The sequence below is a fragment of the Corvus kubaryi genome, unplaced genomic scaffold (assembly GCF_017639235.1).
Source record: "Corvus kubaryi isolate FWS band 111438036 unplaced genomic scaffold, C.kubaryi_AGA036_p1.0 37266, whole genome shotgun sequence".
NCBI lineage: Eukaryota > Metazoa > Chordata > Aves > Passeriformes > Corvidae > Corvus > Corvus kubaryi.
In genome coordinates this window covers 5,895,392-5,911,051 of record NW_024581081.1, presented here as the reverse complement: position 1 = coordinate 5,911,051, position 15,660 = coordinate 5,895,392, and the positions used below count along the sequence as shown (strand labels likewise).

At 42.0% G+C, this 15,660-nt stretch overlaps 2 protein-coding genes across 3 annotated transcripts in view; one reads left to right on the top strand and one right to left on the bottom strand.

The window, feature by feature from the left end:
• PDCD2 (programmed cell death 2) overlaps positions 1-4,228 on the top strand; it is a 5,103-nt gene extending 875 nt beyond the window's left edge. Inside the window, exons 3-7 of the mRNA XM_042025200.1 lie at positions 28-235; positions 587-763; positions 1,793-1,908; positions 3,158-3,274; positions 3,809-4,228. Of these exons, the coding sequence (XP_041881134.1) occupies positions 28-235; positions 587-763; positions 1,793-1,908; positions 3,158-3,274; positions 3,809-3,973 (783 nt within the window). The 3' untranslated portion in view covers positions 3,974-4,228. The remainder of the gene's footprint in view (positions 1-27; positions 236-586; positions 764-1,792; positions 1,909-3,157; positions 3,275-3,808) is intronic.
• A 1,359-nt stretch (positions 4,229-5,587) lies between these two features.
• Positions 5,588-15,660, bottom strand: part of LOC121663188 (TATA-box binding protein) — a 10,546-nt gene continuing 473 nt past the window's right edge. The window contains exons 1-8 of one of the 2 annotated variants that reach the window (XM_042025203.1): positions 15,146-15,389; positions 13,857-14,098; positions 12,855-13,186; positions 11,717-11,804; positions 9,699-9,790; positions 8,402-8,569; positions 8,009-8,103; positions 5,588-6,781 (exon numbers count right to left, since the gene is read on the bottom strand). In XM_042025203.1, coding sequence (XP_041881137.1) covers positions 6,702-6,781; positions 8,009-8,103; positions 8,402-8,569; positions 9,699-9,790; positions 11,717-11,804; positions 12,855-13,186; positions 13,857-13,910 — 909 coding nt within the window. In that variant the 5' untranslated portion in view covers positions 13,911-14,098; positions 15,146-15,389 and the 3' untranslated portion in view covers positions 5,588-6,701. Of the gene's footprint in view, positions 6,782-8,008; positions 8,104-8,401; positions 8,570-9,698; positions 9,791-11,716; positions 11,805-12,854; positions 13,187-13,856; positions 14,099-15,145; positions 15,390-15,660 lie in introns of those variants that run through there. The other variant, XM_042025201.1, reaches the window with a different exon arrangement.

The following is a 15,660-nucleotide window of genomic DNA, read 5'->3' as shown; positions in this document are numbered from 1 at the left end:
CCGCGGCGGAACGACACGTACCCCGAGGAGCCGCCCCCCGAGGAGCCGCCCCCGGGCCCGGCCCCCGCGCCCCCGCGGCAGCTGGGCAGCGGCGCCGCGCTGTGCCGCGTCTGCGGCTGCCTGGGGCCGCGCTGCTGCGGGCGCTGCCGCCGCGCCGCCTACTGCGGGCCCGAGCACCAGGCGCTGGACTGGCGGCGCGGGCACCGCCGCTCCTGCGGGCAGCGCGCTGCCGGAGGTGGGTCCGCGGCGGTCAGGGACCTCTGAAGCGGGGGGAACTCGACACGCGTGGTTAATACTGCACCGAGCTGCAGGTTTTGAGTTCTTAAATGCTGCTGCTAGCACTGTTTGGTCTGCCGTCCACATTCCTTGGATTTACAGAGGTTCAAAGCAACATGACCCCTGTTGCAGTTTTCCACTGTCCTTAATGTAACAGTGTTCCTTAACCATCAGGTCAGATGTAGCAGTAATGTAAATCGTTCTTGCTCGTGCAATGTTTCTGCTATGTAGTTTGCTGTGTAGCTTTTGGGGAGAAGGACGTGAAATACGAGATGACATTGTGAAGTGGTATCTGTTTTCTGTTTTCTAGATGACTCGGCAGATGCCATTCCAGAGCATAACGAATTCCTTTTTCCAGAATATGAAATTTTGATAGAACCTGAGGAACCAGAATTTCCTGCTGACAGCACTGATGATGAACAAGGAGCTGTAGATACATCAAAGGATGCGAAAGAACAAGAGAAACTTGGAGCTGCAGGCATTGCAGGTCAGAAATAAAATGCTGCCTGTAATTCTTCCCAGTGATACCTGGTCTCACATCTTTCAAATACTGTGATTTGTAAGTGTTCCTTGTAAACTACTGGTCAAAAAAGGCTAAATCTGCACTCATTTGTTATACAAGTTTGTTGCAGAGATCCCATAATATAAGTTGCTTTTACGGGAGAGACTTACTAAGCTCTGACGCCAGGAGCTGTTGAAGCAGCTGCTGCTGCGGATAGCTCAGAGTTACAGTGTGTCCCTGTGTGCTTCCAATAGGTAAGGAACAACTCAAGTGAGAAAGGCAGGACCCTGAGCACCTGCTGCTGGATGCTGTTGGAATCAGGAGATTGTTAGATGGTCCTGGCTTGACTTAGTTCGATTTGTCTTAATTTATGGAAAATAAAATTTCCTTGTCTGTGCCAGAAGAAAACCGGTTTGAGGGTATTTTGACTTTGAATGAAGCAGTTGAAGTGCAGGCTCCTTCCTTCTGCCTCCCCTTAAATTCATGATGGGTTTGCAGCGACCACACTGGCTTTCAGCATACCCAGGGTGGAGAGTTTGTGGTGGTGCCAGGGAGGATGCTGTGTTCCTGGCAGTCCCTTGCTGTGGTTCAAAGCTGTCTCAAGAGTGCTTCGTGCCCCCAGTTGATGTGGGTGTTGGAGTGTAACAGATGCACTCTTCACTGCTAAAAACTGAAGTCTGGCACATGCGCAGCACGTGGGGCCTTTTTCAAATGTCATATCCTGAAGGTTCTGTGATCTCAGTGATACCTCCTGGGAGCCATAAACTTTGGTAGATTAATTCCTTACCTTTCCAGTATTCTAGTACTGATATCTGTGTTTAAAATGAAACTAAAACTAGTAATTGGGCCTGTATGTGACTGAATCTTAACATGCCATGAAAAGAAAGAAAATCTTAAGATTTATGCCAGGAATGACTTATGAAGCAAAATTAATTTACACATACTAATACTGTTTTTAATTTTTTACTGTCTTGTATTAACCTGTAACTTTTACTGTTCTTTTTTCTTGCCTAGATGATGCACTTCAGTCCTTAGATGAAGAGACATTGGAAGCAATGGCAAAACATGAGACTGAAGAAGAAAAGGTCTTCCGAATGTTTAAAAAACAAGTAGCTGCTGAACCAGAGCAGGTCAGAAGATGGGGCAGGCTTAGAACTTAGCAGTTCTGGCACAGCATCCTGCTGCACCTGCAACATGTTTCACTGCCTTTTGTACCTAGTTAGAAATGGGCATGCTTCCTCATCCTCCACACACCCAACCAACACACCCTCATCTTCCTTACATGCTGAAGTTAATTCGTGCTGAAGTAAGAGTTTAGCACCTGCTCATCCATCTTAAACAGCTTTTGGTTAGGATGAGATGGCACAATAGTGCTGAAGCCCCCACAGTGTGGGAAGGAGTCACCATCCCGCAATGTGGTTCTAACCAAAAAACACGGGGAACCACTGCACTCTTCCCCAGCCTGTGCCCCTGTTGGCTGTCCTTCTCAGCACAACGAAACTGCAGAGAAGAGCTCTGTCATTGTCATCAGCTGCACTGGGGGGTGGTTTGGCTTTTTTTAAGGTTGAAGAAATCAGTGATGGCTTTAAATTTTCACTATTTAAAAACAGAATTTTCCCCCCATGCTATGTCTTACTACTGCAAAAGGTTAAAAAGCTACATTGTCAAACAAAACCATGGTCCCTCCTTTCATTCAGAGAATACACAGGCCTAAATCCATCAAAGTGGCAAAGAAGAAATTCACTCCATCTTTTGCCTGGTAGCTGAGTGGTTAAGGTACACACCCAGAAAGTAGGAGACTTTGAGTCTGTTCCCTTCTCTGCTTTAGGTATGTGCCTCACTCTGTCTGGCTGTCTCTGTACTGACTGATCTGTCCAAGCGTCCTTTTGCTGATAATGCCGGATTTGGTAGTAACAGGAAAACAAAGGATATGTCTGAAAATACCTTATGGGACACTAGGACAGTCTGCTTGTATTTAGATGCAGAACTGCAGACAGAAAGATCTGGACTGCATTCCTGTGTGCAGGTCTGTGGGCTGATTTATCCAGCTGCTCTTTCTCTGTCTCAAGACCGTAGCACACCCAACCTTGCATTTCCAGGTGCCTTAATTAGGGAAATACAAATCACTGCAGTTTATCCCTGGATCACTGGCAAAATGCAATATGAGTACCTGCATGATTCACATAGTTAAGAAAGCTCATATAAGCAATCTGTCTTATTTAAAATACTACATTTACAAATGATATTTTGCCATGGTTATTACTTTGAGGAACTGACCTTTTTCTGCTCCATCTACAGCTTTGTCTATGTCAGTAAACACCAATTTTATACCAAGATGAAAAGACAGTCATGTGAACTTAAACTTCTGCTGTATTTCAGATAATTAGATACTGCAGAGGAGGAGAAGGTCCACTCTGGGTATCAGGTGAAAATAAGCCTGAGGAGAAGGATATCCCAAATTGTGTATGTGGTGCCAAAAGGATATTTGAATTCCAGGTATGTAAACTCATTTAAAAATAATACAGGTAATGTATTTCAGACTCAGGATCTATTTGTGTAGGTGGTTGGCTTGTAATTTGAGCAAGAAGGTTGAAGTTGCAACAAACTAACTATGGTAAAGGATTGTACAGAACCTTTATTTACTCCTCTAAGTACTTTTTCACTTCATGATGCACATTGTAAATAAGTTTGGCTGGAAGTATTCAGCTGTAGAATTATGAATGCTAGAAGTGTATGTATGGCAAACATGCTTCACGTCATGCAAAAGCAAAACATAGTTACTAAGGGACTTTTAAATGGCAGGAGGCTCACAGAGCAGGCAAGGCTTTTAAGGTCAAATAAAACTTACACAGATATCCAGATTTATTTTATTTGAGCTGCTGTATACATAGTAGCTTCAGCTGGGATTTTTGGTGTAAGAGAACATAAATTCTCTTACACCAAATGCAGGGTTGTTCTTCAGGAGGAGGAGGAATGGGGAGAGGGGAGAAGTCTGTGGCCTGCCTCTAAACCTTTTGGTTTTCTTTGAAGATTATGCCACAGCTCCTGAATCACCTTCACGTTGACAGCCTTGGAGAGAGCATTGACTGGGGAACGCTGGTGGTGTACACTTGTGCTGACAACTGCGGTGGGGGAAATGAATACCTGGAAGAATTCATATGGAAACAAGACTATTCCATGGGCTGTACTTTATGAAATTGGGTCATCCAAATGGAATACTCAGTTTGTTGCACTGCACCTCTGCACTATGCAAACAGGTAGTTGAACTAGTCACTGAAAACTGTGCATCTTGTAACAGTGAAACTGCGGTAACTAGACCTTGACAGCCTCTCTTGTGCTCCAGAGGAGCTTTTACTTCGACCTGGTAATGATGCCAAATGCATTTGTTTCAGAGAGCTTCATTTCAAATCTCATTTCTGAAAGTTTATTAAATAAAAGATGAAAAACTTTTGGATTGGTGAAATTATCTTTTGTTGGTAATGGAACTTCAAAAACTTAAAAAGATTGTAGTCTGTCAGGATTTTTAATGGGCTACTCAAAAATTAACATTCATTCAAAGAAAAGGAGACTACTGTAAACTCGCTTGAGTGCTTATGTTGAAGAGCTGTACAGGAGTCAGCTAAGACAAAGCTGCACAGCATTTTGCTCTGAACTTAAATCTGCTTCCCTTTCTCAACAGGTACACTGAACCTAACTTGGGAGTTTGTTCCATGTTCTGACTGAGTGGTTATCTGAGATAAAATGCACAAAAATTAAGTATTTTATCTGACTTAAAACTATTGGCCCCATGCAGAAGTAGTTTAAACAAAGTCAACCCTACCAGAACACATTTGTCTTGTTACACACTGTCTGTAGCAGCAGATTTTCAAGCTGAATTGTACGTCTGCCATCATTGGTGAAGTTTAAAAATAAGTGTCCTCTGCAGGGATTCTTCCACTATATGACTGCCATATAGCTGAGGCAAGAGAAAAGTGAAACCATAAATGCTGAACTTTACTGTGGTAGTTGCTCAACTACTCCTATGGCTATGGCTGTATTTGCAGAAAAGGCTTTTTTGTGTGTTTCAGTATAGAATTGACTTCAGTTACATATTCCCTTATCCTGCTCCAACCATTCCTGGTTGCTTACCTGTGACTCTGTGGAGCCCACTGTGGGGTTTTTGAAATCTTTTGGATGTTGAAAGTACTCAAATGAGCAGGCAGAGAATGCTGTACCTGTAAGTGGTTTTGTTATCACAGAACTTAATTTCTAGCAGAGTAGTTTTAAGCCCTGGTGTGTGCTGTGAGACAGCAAACTGTCTTAAGACAATGTAGTACAGCTCGACTGATTTTGTTGAAAACCATCCCATGGTTTCTTAGGGCTCCAAGCTTTCTGAAGAGTTGAAGAGTTTTGCACATAAGTTGGTAATAGTTCAAGTCCTGCAAAAGCATGGGCAGCCATACAGTTATAGTAAAGAGCTCTCAGGAACATTCATGAGCTCACAGCACAGAGTGGCGCAGCACTGAAGGCAATGCAGCATTTGAGTATCTTGAACTTATCCTGCACAGCTACGTTAATAAACAGCATCTTTCTGGTAAGATGAAACAGGTTATTAAAACACCTGGAAAGATACTGGTGTAGACAGAAGACTGAAGATTAAGGTCACTCAGGATTTGCAAATGGAGCAGTATCAAAGCCAGCCAAAACTTCGTTTCATCTGGAATGAAACACCAACTTAGTAATGACACCATTGTTTACATTTGGGTTAGTTTCAGATAAAAGCTGTTTGAAATAATGTGTAAGTCATAGAGAGGTTACTATTACTGGAAATTTACTGAAGAAAAAAAAAGTTTATTTTTAAAGTTCTCAGCCCGTTAGGCTTCAAGCATGGTTCAGAAGGAAGATTATGTACATACTGACTCCAGTCGGAAGGGCTTTGACATTTTACAGGAACACTAATATAGTGAGGCTGTCACAGCTGGTAAAATACAAAAGTAGTAATTTAAAGAAATTCTAGAAGCTAAACAGGGATCTTTTGCTTCAATTCAGTCAAGTGCAGCTATTTAAGACTTGCCTAGATCCCATCTGTTGAATATAAGGCAACACATACTCAAACAGAAGCTTCTTTAACCAGTCATCTCTTTTGCTTTAACATATTGGAAATATTCAAGGTAGATGTTGCCAAGGATGTGACTGCTGGTATGCAAGCCAAAGCACTGCTAAGATTCTCTCAAAACTAAAAATCACTTACAGTAGTGAATCTTCTATTAAAAAATCGATTAAATAAAAAAAATTTGATGTATTTCATTCTACCAGCTGGGTAATTTTAAAATTTATTAAGACAGTTCCCATAGTTGTATAAACAGGGTTTATTGTACATGTGGAGTTGAAGAAGGAAAGAGAAGAAAGGTATATATTATATATATATGTACAGTGAGCCATTTTAATTAATAAATTCATTCTGTCTTGCTTAATACTGGAAGGAGGGAATGTGTCTGGCACCAAAGAAATTTAAAACTGAAAAAATTTAAAAGCTAAAGTTCTGAAAATTATAAAAACCATGGTCTTATGGAAGGAACTTAAAACATATATACATGGCAATTTAAGTGGTTTGTACACTGAGTGACACAGTTGCATTTGTCTTTAAACCAAATTACCAATTTTCTATTAATAGAACTGGCATTAAAACTATTTAAAAGCTAGAATATAAATAAAAGTTGGAGGGACTGCTCCAGGAACAGCCCAGTAAAGCAACTCACAGTAACTCAGTAGACGTATTCAAGAATACAGTTCCCCTTGAGCATCAGGGAAGTAGGCACTAACTGGGAAATAGTCCAAGTCCTGGTGTTGCAGTTGCACTGGAAGTCCATTTCTTGTTACTGCTGTGCCATACACAATACCTTGTAAAATATACCCCTGATTTCTCTGAAACATGTAGAAACTGTTACGTTGTCTTTCTGAATCCCTTTAAAATAGGATAGATGTTTTCAAATGCTTCATAGATTTCTGCTCGTACTTTAGCACCTGGAAAAAGAGAAGGGATTAAATTAGTTTGTACCTTTCACCAAATACTTAATTTTAGCTTTTAGAATGTGTATTTGAGTGCAACTCTATATAAAACCTATGTGTATCCACAAATCTCTATTTTTACAATCCTTTTTAACACATTTCATACAGAGCTTACATTACCAGCCTTCTCTGTTTAATCTGACAACTGCTAAAACTTTCCCTAGCATCTCTGTGATGATGCTATGTTGCACATGGAATTTTCATATACATAATTTCCACAGGAGACCCAACAACAATGCACAGCCCTGTAGGAGGTTTGTGCAGAAAGGCCTAACTGTTTTTGAGAGTGTGAATATCAGGGTGAGGAAGGTCTGGCAATGGAGACCACTGCAGAGGACTGCATTTCCCCACACTGCAGGGACATGATCCTTCTTTTGTCTGTGGGTCTTGTGGGTTTTCTTCTCCACAGTAAGACACAACGTGAGATGAAATGGAAGGGAGTAGGTGGAGCACCCAAAGCTGAGGAGGTCCTAGAGCTCAAGTATCTCCTCTTCTTTGGCTGCTGTATCGTGACCATGGCAGCAGCCCGCAGCCAAGCTGCCGAAGAACAGCTAGCTCAATCACACATACTCAGCCCACAGAAACAAGTCTTTCAGATTTTGCCAGAAAGATCACCTGCATTCTTACAGCTTTTTTGGCACCTGAATACCTGACTAGGGCTCATGATCATTGTTCCTTTGAGCTAGCCAAATATGCTGTTGCTTTGTGCATTCTCATCTGTTCAGGAATATAGTGCGGGTAGCTCTGTGTGCAGTGGCAGTGCTGAGCTGCAGACTGAGCTGCAGGCTGAGCTCTGGGTGCAGGACCCCCAGGCAATCGGCCTGAACTGCTGAATCTTTGCATAACAAAGCCTGGTGCTGAGCCCTCAAGAAAGCCTGGTCTGACTGTGAGTGGGGTGTGCAGGGAGTCAAGCAGGGCACCTGCTGGCTCGATGGAGCTGCCCACTGTGAACAGGCTTTGGTCCTACTGCAGCTGGTGCAGCTCTGACTGCCAGAGTGGCTGCTGGATGGCTGCACAAGGAAGTTTCCTTAACATCACCATCCACGGAATACTCTATTAACTCTCCTTTCTCAGTACTGTCATCCCTAAAAGAAAAGTACCTGGCAACTTCGGTATCCCTGTGCATTCTCTGTAATACAGTCTAAATCTCACCTCTTGGAGCAAGATACTGTCTTCACTTACCAGTTAAAACCACTTTTCCAGAAACAAAAATAAGCAGAACAATTCTTGGCTTAATCATTCTGTAGATTAAGCCAGGAAACAATTCCGGCTCATAGCTGTAAGAGAAGAGAGTGAGAATGTTTACATGTGCTTGCAGACATATGTTCCCATCTATCTTCTGGGCCCAGTCTAGGACTGGGCAGAGCAGATGCTGACTTCCCTGAAACTTGGAGAGGGTAGCAGGGAAGGTAATTTTGACAGGTTCACATTGGGCAACCTCAGTTACACCTGGAGCAGTGCAGAGATGGGAACAAAGATGCAGTTTTCCCTGTGGTGCAAGGGAATAATCTAAACAGATCTCACTCTCTAAGATAGTATGCAACAAGAATGAAACATAAGCAAGCCTTTTTTTACCTGCTGAACTGCTGGTGTGTAAGTACCAATCCTTCCAGTCTGATGGGAAATTTCACATCACAGCTGCCCACCATATTCTGAATTTTAAAATCCAAAAATTTTGCAGGAAAACCCAGTTTCTGAACAACTCTTGCATACTTCCTTGCTGCCAGTCTGGATTGCTCCTCACTGAAGTGAGAAAAGGATATCTGTATTACTGCCTCAGTTAAGTATCACTTCAAGCAAACAGCATTAAACCACAAATACCTAACTGGGGGAAAAAAGTCTGTGTGGAGGGAGAGGGGAGCTCACATGCATAATTTTTACATCCAAAATTAACAACTAGCACTGGTTTCCATGCTAATTTTGGTAATAGGCTCCTGGTCACCATTAGTGTTGCATTCACTGCTTCATGAGAGACATAACAGTAAATTATAAATCCATACATTTTATATTTTTAAAATATTGACCAGAGTCCCTCTAATGGGACATTAAGACTGTTACTTAAGTTTTCACTGTAGAACAACCTTGAACTACAACTGCTAGAAAATACATATTTCTATAAAAATCTGTCAACTGCCAAAATCTTCTGCTTGATTCAGCCCACACATTCAAACATGGGTTTAACACAACTGCACAGCTTTACATACTGTTGCAGAATTCAGTTTGCTTCAGGTTTGTAAACAGCTGAGGATCTGTTTGCTCCTGATGCAGACTAAGACAACTTGAATTTCAAGTGCCACCAGGCAGAGAAAGTGTTTCCCTGTACAGATCTAGTCATTCATCCTGCTCATTAGTATATTCCTTCTGGATTCCTAGCAGACTTCTTCAGAGCAGAGTTCTCTCCAGCCCACAAGAGTTAAACTTATGTCTAGTTTTCAATTCTTGTGCTTCAAAGGTCATGTTAAGAACAGATCAGACTACAGGAACCAGAGATTTGGAGCTCTTGTCCTGTGATGAATGAATCCTTCTGTCACCATCCTTACACTTTAAGCAGTTCCAATGCATAGCTGCTGAATTTTTTAAATTACTAGAAAAAGCAGATAACTGCAAAGCCAAAAAATTGAATATAGTGACCTCTGCAAACCAGTTTATCAGACTGAATGAAAGCACTTCAGAAATAGAACTACCATTTCCCCATGTTAGGAAGTCTCTTCAATCATAAACAGGCATTTTCTGTAGAAATGTGTATAATTTGAAGTAACTGTGAAGCAAGATTAGCTGTACCTGTACAACTTTGATGTGTATATATAAACAAGCATCATGGTACACAAGAAAAGACAGCCTGAATTAGTTTGCTTGTAATGCCTAAACATACCTTTTTGCTCCTGTGCACACCATTTTTCCAGAGCTGAATATCAGTGCAGTAGTACGTGGTTCTCTTATTCTCATAATAACAGCAGCAAAACGCTGAAGTGTGAGCATTGAGACTGTTAGTGACACACTGCTGTCATCATTACATTAAAAACAAATCTGCATCATCTAAGTAGCAAGTTACATTGTAGTGCAAGGAAAACTACGGTCAAACATACTTACAGATCCCTCAAAGTTTACTTGAAATGCTTAAACCATAAGTACCTTCAACCACACACACTGAGAGGCAGAGCCAGGCAGGAAGGATATTTACTGTTGCATTCCTATTCATCTCTCATTACTATATATGCAACATACAAATAATGCTAGCATTTGCATCAGAGCAATAGAAACAATTTTAAAAATAAATTTTTAAAAATTCCTCCATATGTGTTGAAATTTTATCTCTTCTAAGTAGGATGGAAAACTATCCAAAAAAATTGGGACAGTGTTACAATACCAGCAAACAGAACAGCTGGAGATCAAAGTCCTGTGTAAACAGAAGTCACCTCAGCTACCACAGTAGGACACAGCAGCCCAATTAGCTCTACCTTTTTATTCTAAGTAAGCATTTCCAAATATTCTTAAATTCCTTGAAGCAAGAGATACTGGAAACTGATGTAGGCATACACACACAAACCCCTGTTTGTTATATTTAACTTGGAACAGCTCATAATGCAGTCCCATGAATTGTTCTGCTAACATAACCAAGGCGGTAGCGTGGGTTACCCAACAGCACGTTTGTCAAAATATGACTTAAATAATACAGCCAAGCAACATCTTTCTTTGATAGATGAATGTACTGACTAAGGAGTGTCAGGAGTGTGTTACATAACCCTTCTTTCCCTCTGCCATGGAAAACAGTGTTTCATATTGATTATTCTAGCCTACAAGTTTTACACAGCCACCTACCCCCCTACCCTGGGAGTTACCAAGGCATGCTCAAATTTTTGCTGCGCTAATATCTTACTCACAATTATGTAACAACATCACTGGTATAAGCTTACAGTAACAGTCATTTATCATATATGCCTGCATGCGTGTTTTAACCTTTGAGAGCAGAGTTCAGGTCAACTGCAGCAAAATACTAAATGCTAAAACAAAGAAAACACACACACCCCAGGAAAACTGAAGCCTTCCCAAGACAAGCCAATTCAACTACACAACATCTAAACTTTTATTAGTGTCCAGCTACTGTTGTTGGAAAAGATAACATTTTCAAGAGGAGTCACCCAAAAGAAACATGAAGCAACATAATTTTCTTGATTTAATGCTCCAGGTCCTTTGCTGTTGTTCAGGTGTCCCAAGCTAAAAAGAAGCCACTTATTTAGAACCCCACTACTATTTAGAAGCAGCAGGCAACTTTGAAGTCAATAAAAATCAATTTAACTTTGCTGTTCCACCAAACTTAAGCTATCAGAAGCAATGAGATGGCAGAAGTACTGGGGGAGAACATGAGAGAACAGAGGGGAAGCAAGACTGAAAAATAAGCAAATGCCTGCGACCATAAGAATTCCAGAGGAGCAGCTAGGTGGAGGAAACCACAGCTCTGGCAGGAGCCCAGGACTTGAATCCTTCTTTCCTTTCTCCTTGTTGGGAGATAGGGAACAAGATTTCATAATCAAACATTTCACAGTAACATGCAAAAAGAGCTCTCTGAGCACTACCAACAAATATACCTACCTATATGAACAGCAGCAGAGGCCAGCTCTACCCCAAAAAGCTTGGCCAGTCTATTACACTGTTGGTTAGGTTTTTTCTAAATCTAACAACTTACAACCTGGTGCACATCACAGCTACCTCAGCATAAAAATGCTTTTTATTAATTTGAACATTCCAAATTTATTAAAATTTCCCTTTTAACTACACTATAAAACTGCATATATAGCAGGAAGGTTTTTCAGTCTATTGCAGCAGCCTGCAGCCACAACCTGTGCCTTTGATATATCTGTTATGGGATGAACTCTAATACATTTCTCTTACCTTGGGATTATATTCAGCATTTCGGGCACGAAGTGCAATAGTTTTTAGGTCAAGTTTGCAACCAAGATTCACTGTGGACACAATATTCCTAAAGACAGATCAGAGAAATATATTAAAAAGACAGGAAGGAATTCATGTGTCTTCCTCATTTTTAACCACACCTGATCAATTTTATTTTTTTTATCATTTTGTTTCTCCAAGTGAGTTTGAATGGCATCTTTCCTACTAACAGGAGCACTGAGCAGTGTTTCGGCTCAGGAACCTCCTTTTGTAGGGCAGAAGCTCCTAAGGCATAATTGCTGATTCCTCCTTATCTGTCAGCTATTATGAAAAGTGTCCCATGAGAAGAATCTCTATTTCAGTTTGGCAGGAAAAATTATTGGTGCTGAGAGCCCTCACCACAATCAGGGAAGCTGCTGGAAACAGGAGAAAATGAGGTATTACCATCTGAAATTTTCCTTGCTATGCCCTTCAAGGAGGAAGGTGCAGAACTAAGTGGGAATGACCCAGGAGGTAAATCCATTGCCAGGAGATGGGATAGCGAGTCTCCAGAAAGTTTACAAGAAGATCCTAGATAAAAAATTTTGTTTTCTGGGAAAACCCTGAAATGTAAAGGTCCTCAGTGAGGGGAAAAAAATGAAAAATATGAGAAAACTACTCTTTCAATTCATGTTACCAACCATTTCCCTTTGTCTCTTCCATAGATTTCTGAAATAGTCTCTTTAAAGCTGAAGTTCACTGAAAATATTTCCATACCTAAACTTAGAACTAGTTCTAGGGCTTTTTCCCTTCTCAGTGTTAGCCATGCGTTGGAAAAGAGAACATCATGAACTCCTAAAGTGCAAGGACTTAAAAGTCAGGATGGTATTAAATGAAGACATATATAACCCTCCACTGGTATGCTTCAAAGATGTACCGTTGACAAATCACTAAGAAACTGTTTATATTACTACATGGTTTAGTAATGAAGCTAAGCTAAAATTAAAAGCAAAAATCACTCATATTGCTACAGGAGACTCGTAAATTCTCAGGACCTCCCTTCCCACCAAAATGTAGTACCTAACTCCTGATGTGACTTTGGTCCTAAGTCTTAAAAGGGCTGAAAAAGGACATGATGCACTAGCATAGGGGCACTCACTGTAGTTGTGGCACTATGCCAGAGCTCTCTGATGCCGGTGTTGCAGGAGTTATTGGAGTCATTGGAGTCATTGGAGAGGGGTACAGAGGTGTGGTTCCTGGTAAAGGGGCTGTGGTAAGAGTCTGTGAATGGAAGAGCTGGGGGGTTTGACCAGACGTTCCCTGTGTCGCTTGCTGTGACGTGGATTGCTGTGCTGCTTGCTGCTGCTGCTGCTGCCGCTGCTGTTCCTCCAATATGGACAGACTGTTGGTGCTCTGGACAGGCTGCGGTGTCAGTCCTGTGCCATACGGCATCATCGGGCTAAAAATTGGAATTCCTGGAGTCATTGCACCCTACAGAAGAAAACGTGACACAGAAACCACAGTTCATGTTGACTCCATTTTGTTTTCAAGAGACAAAGTTTTCAGGAGGAGTCTAAAAATAAATCTGTTAGCTGAGCTGCTCATATCAAACCTGAAGCATATAGCAGTAAATCATTAAAAACAGAAAATCCTTGAAAATGCAGCTGTTCTATCGAATAAAATACTACCCCATAGGAACCTAGGGACATGACACGCTTCTCACACTACCTTGCAAGCATGTCTCAATGTTGACCCACAACTGAACTTGAAATTGTTTGAACACCAACTGTGCTCACTGTACCCAGTGCATTCATAGCCAGCAACAATCCATTATGTACATAGTTTAAGGAGCAACCACCAAAATTAAATTAATCCTTCCAATTTGTCAGTCACGTTTCAACTTAGAGCAACCCCATTAAGAAATCCCACATATGTTCTTACACTCTATGTGTAAGAAACTGCATGTTTCTCATACTTCTGGATATAGACATCAATGGTTTTAAAATTCTGCTTCATACTATTAATACTATAATATTACTCTATACCTAGCAGAATTTTTCAGATCTGCAAACAAAAAACATGAAGCTACATGCAAGAAACAGAAAATGCTTTCATTAAAGAAATTCAGATCATAGTTGCATCTTAAATAATTTGTTTTTACCTGAGGGGAGGCTAGGCCTTGAGCGTAGGGTGGCAAACTGTTGTTCTGATCCATGATTCCAGTTATTTCTTTGGTGAGGCCAGAAGTAGTTCCTTCAACGAATTTAAATAAACCTTGAATCCTAGAGGGTTTTTAACTGTTTAAAACATTCCAGCAAAGTAGCTTTTAAAGCCAAGCTGAAAGTGTTAGGAAAACATCAGCTCCAGAGAAATACGTTATGAGTCTAAAACACTAACCAAAGCCTGGAAAGAAAAAAAGTAATATCTTGAGAATAATATCTAAACACAAACCCAAAAGTAAACCTATCAGCTGCTGACTCAGATAAGAGACACCCACGTACAAAAACATGTAAGAACATTCACGCGTATGCACACACACATGCACAATCCATAAAAATAACCTTTTTCAGGCATGCTCCATAGAAACTTTGCAGCATGATTCTGCTGGAGTCCCTGGCAGGTTACCTGACTCACATCGGCAGGCCTCTGTCTAACCAAACCCTCCTGCACAAACAGCTCAAGCTGTTAATGCTCATTCTACTGCGAGCTTTGCTTTACCTGGAAAAGCACTGATTTTTTTAGAATTTAATTCCCCCGACTACTAACTGACAAGCTTAGTGACACATTATTTGTAAGTCTCTTCCTAGCCATTTTAAGGCTTGGCCTTTCAAAAAAAATTATTTTTTTTCTATGAGAAAAGCATGGCTGGTCAAATCAGAGCTAGGAAAACCTCTTCCATCCAATTCCATAAAATAAAGCACTAACAGATTTCAAACTGCAATGACATGCATTTCACGAGAAAAAAAGAAATATGTGAAAACCAATTTCCAGTATACAAGTGAAACGTACAATGATTTTCTTTTGTTTTAACTGTATTTCTATTGCTGTGTTATGGAAATAAACAACAAGTGGAGAATTTAAATGTTATGATACCAATGATATAAAATATTTTCCCATTAATCTGTAAGTTCCTTAACTATTGCTGAGAAATATTCAAGGTCATTATCAAGCCAGAGGTAGGCCACCTCAAAAGCTGAAGACAGCCTATTCAGCCTCTCTTTTTTTTAAGATATGAGAGCTGAGAATTACATTGATATTTACACTGCAGCTAAAAAGGCTTGCTTTTTTCCACCCATGACCATAAGATATTATCATCTTTACCCCTACCAAAGGTATCAAGCAGAGCACCCAGGTTTTACAACGGGGGTACATTAGAAGCCTAAACATTATCCTGGAAGAAAAAAAATCAACTCCTCGACAGCCGAGCTGTTTAATAAGAAAGCTGGATACCAGGCATGCCAAAACCTGCAGCCAGGGCACCGTCTACGCAGAGGTCCCTCCCGTAACCACTCAACGCGGCTTGCTCGGATTTCCACTACAAACGTCGGGCGACGTTTTCATCGAGGGAACAGAGTCCAGAAGCAGGAGACAGCCCGGAGGAGGCACCGACCCACCCCCGAGGCCCCTTGCGGGCTCTCCACCAGCCACACAGCAGCGCTCGGCGTGCGGCCACAGCCTGCCCGCACGCCCCAGCCCTCCGCGCTCCCCATCCAACACCGACCCCAGCCCCGCGCAGCCCCCGCCCCGCTCCCGCCCGCCCTCGCAGGGTCCCGCCGCTGCCCGCGCCCATCCCGCGGCCGCCGCTCGCCCCCGAGCCGCGGCGAGGGAGAGAACGGCGGCCGTCGCCTCCCCGCCGCGGGAGTCCCTCCCCGCTCCCCCCGCCGCGGCTCAGGCCGCCCCGGAGGTGCGGAGCCAGCCCGGCCCGCGCACCGTCCCCGCCCTCCAGGCCCGGCCTGCCCCGCACC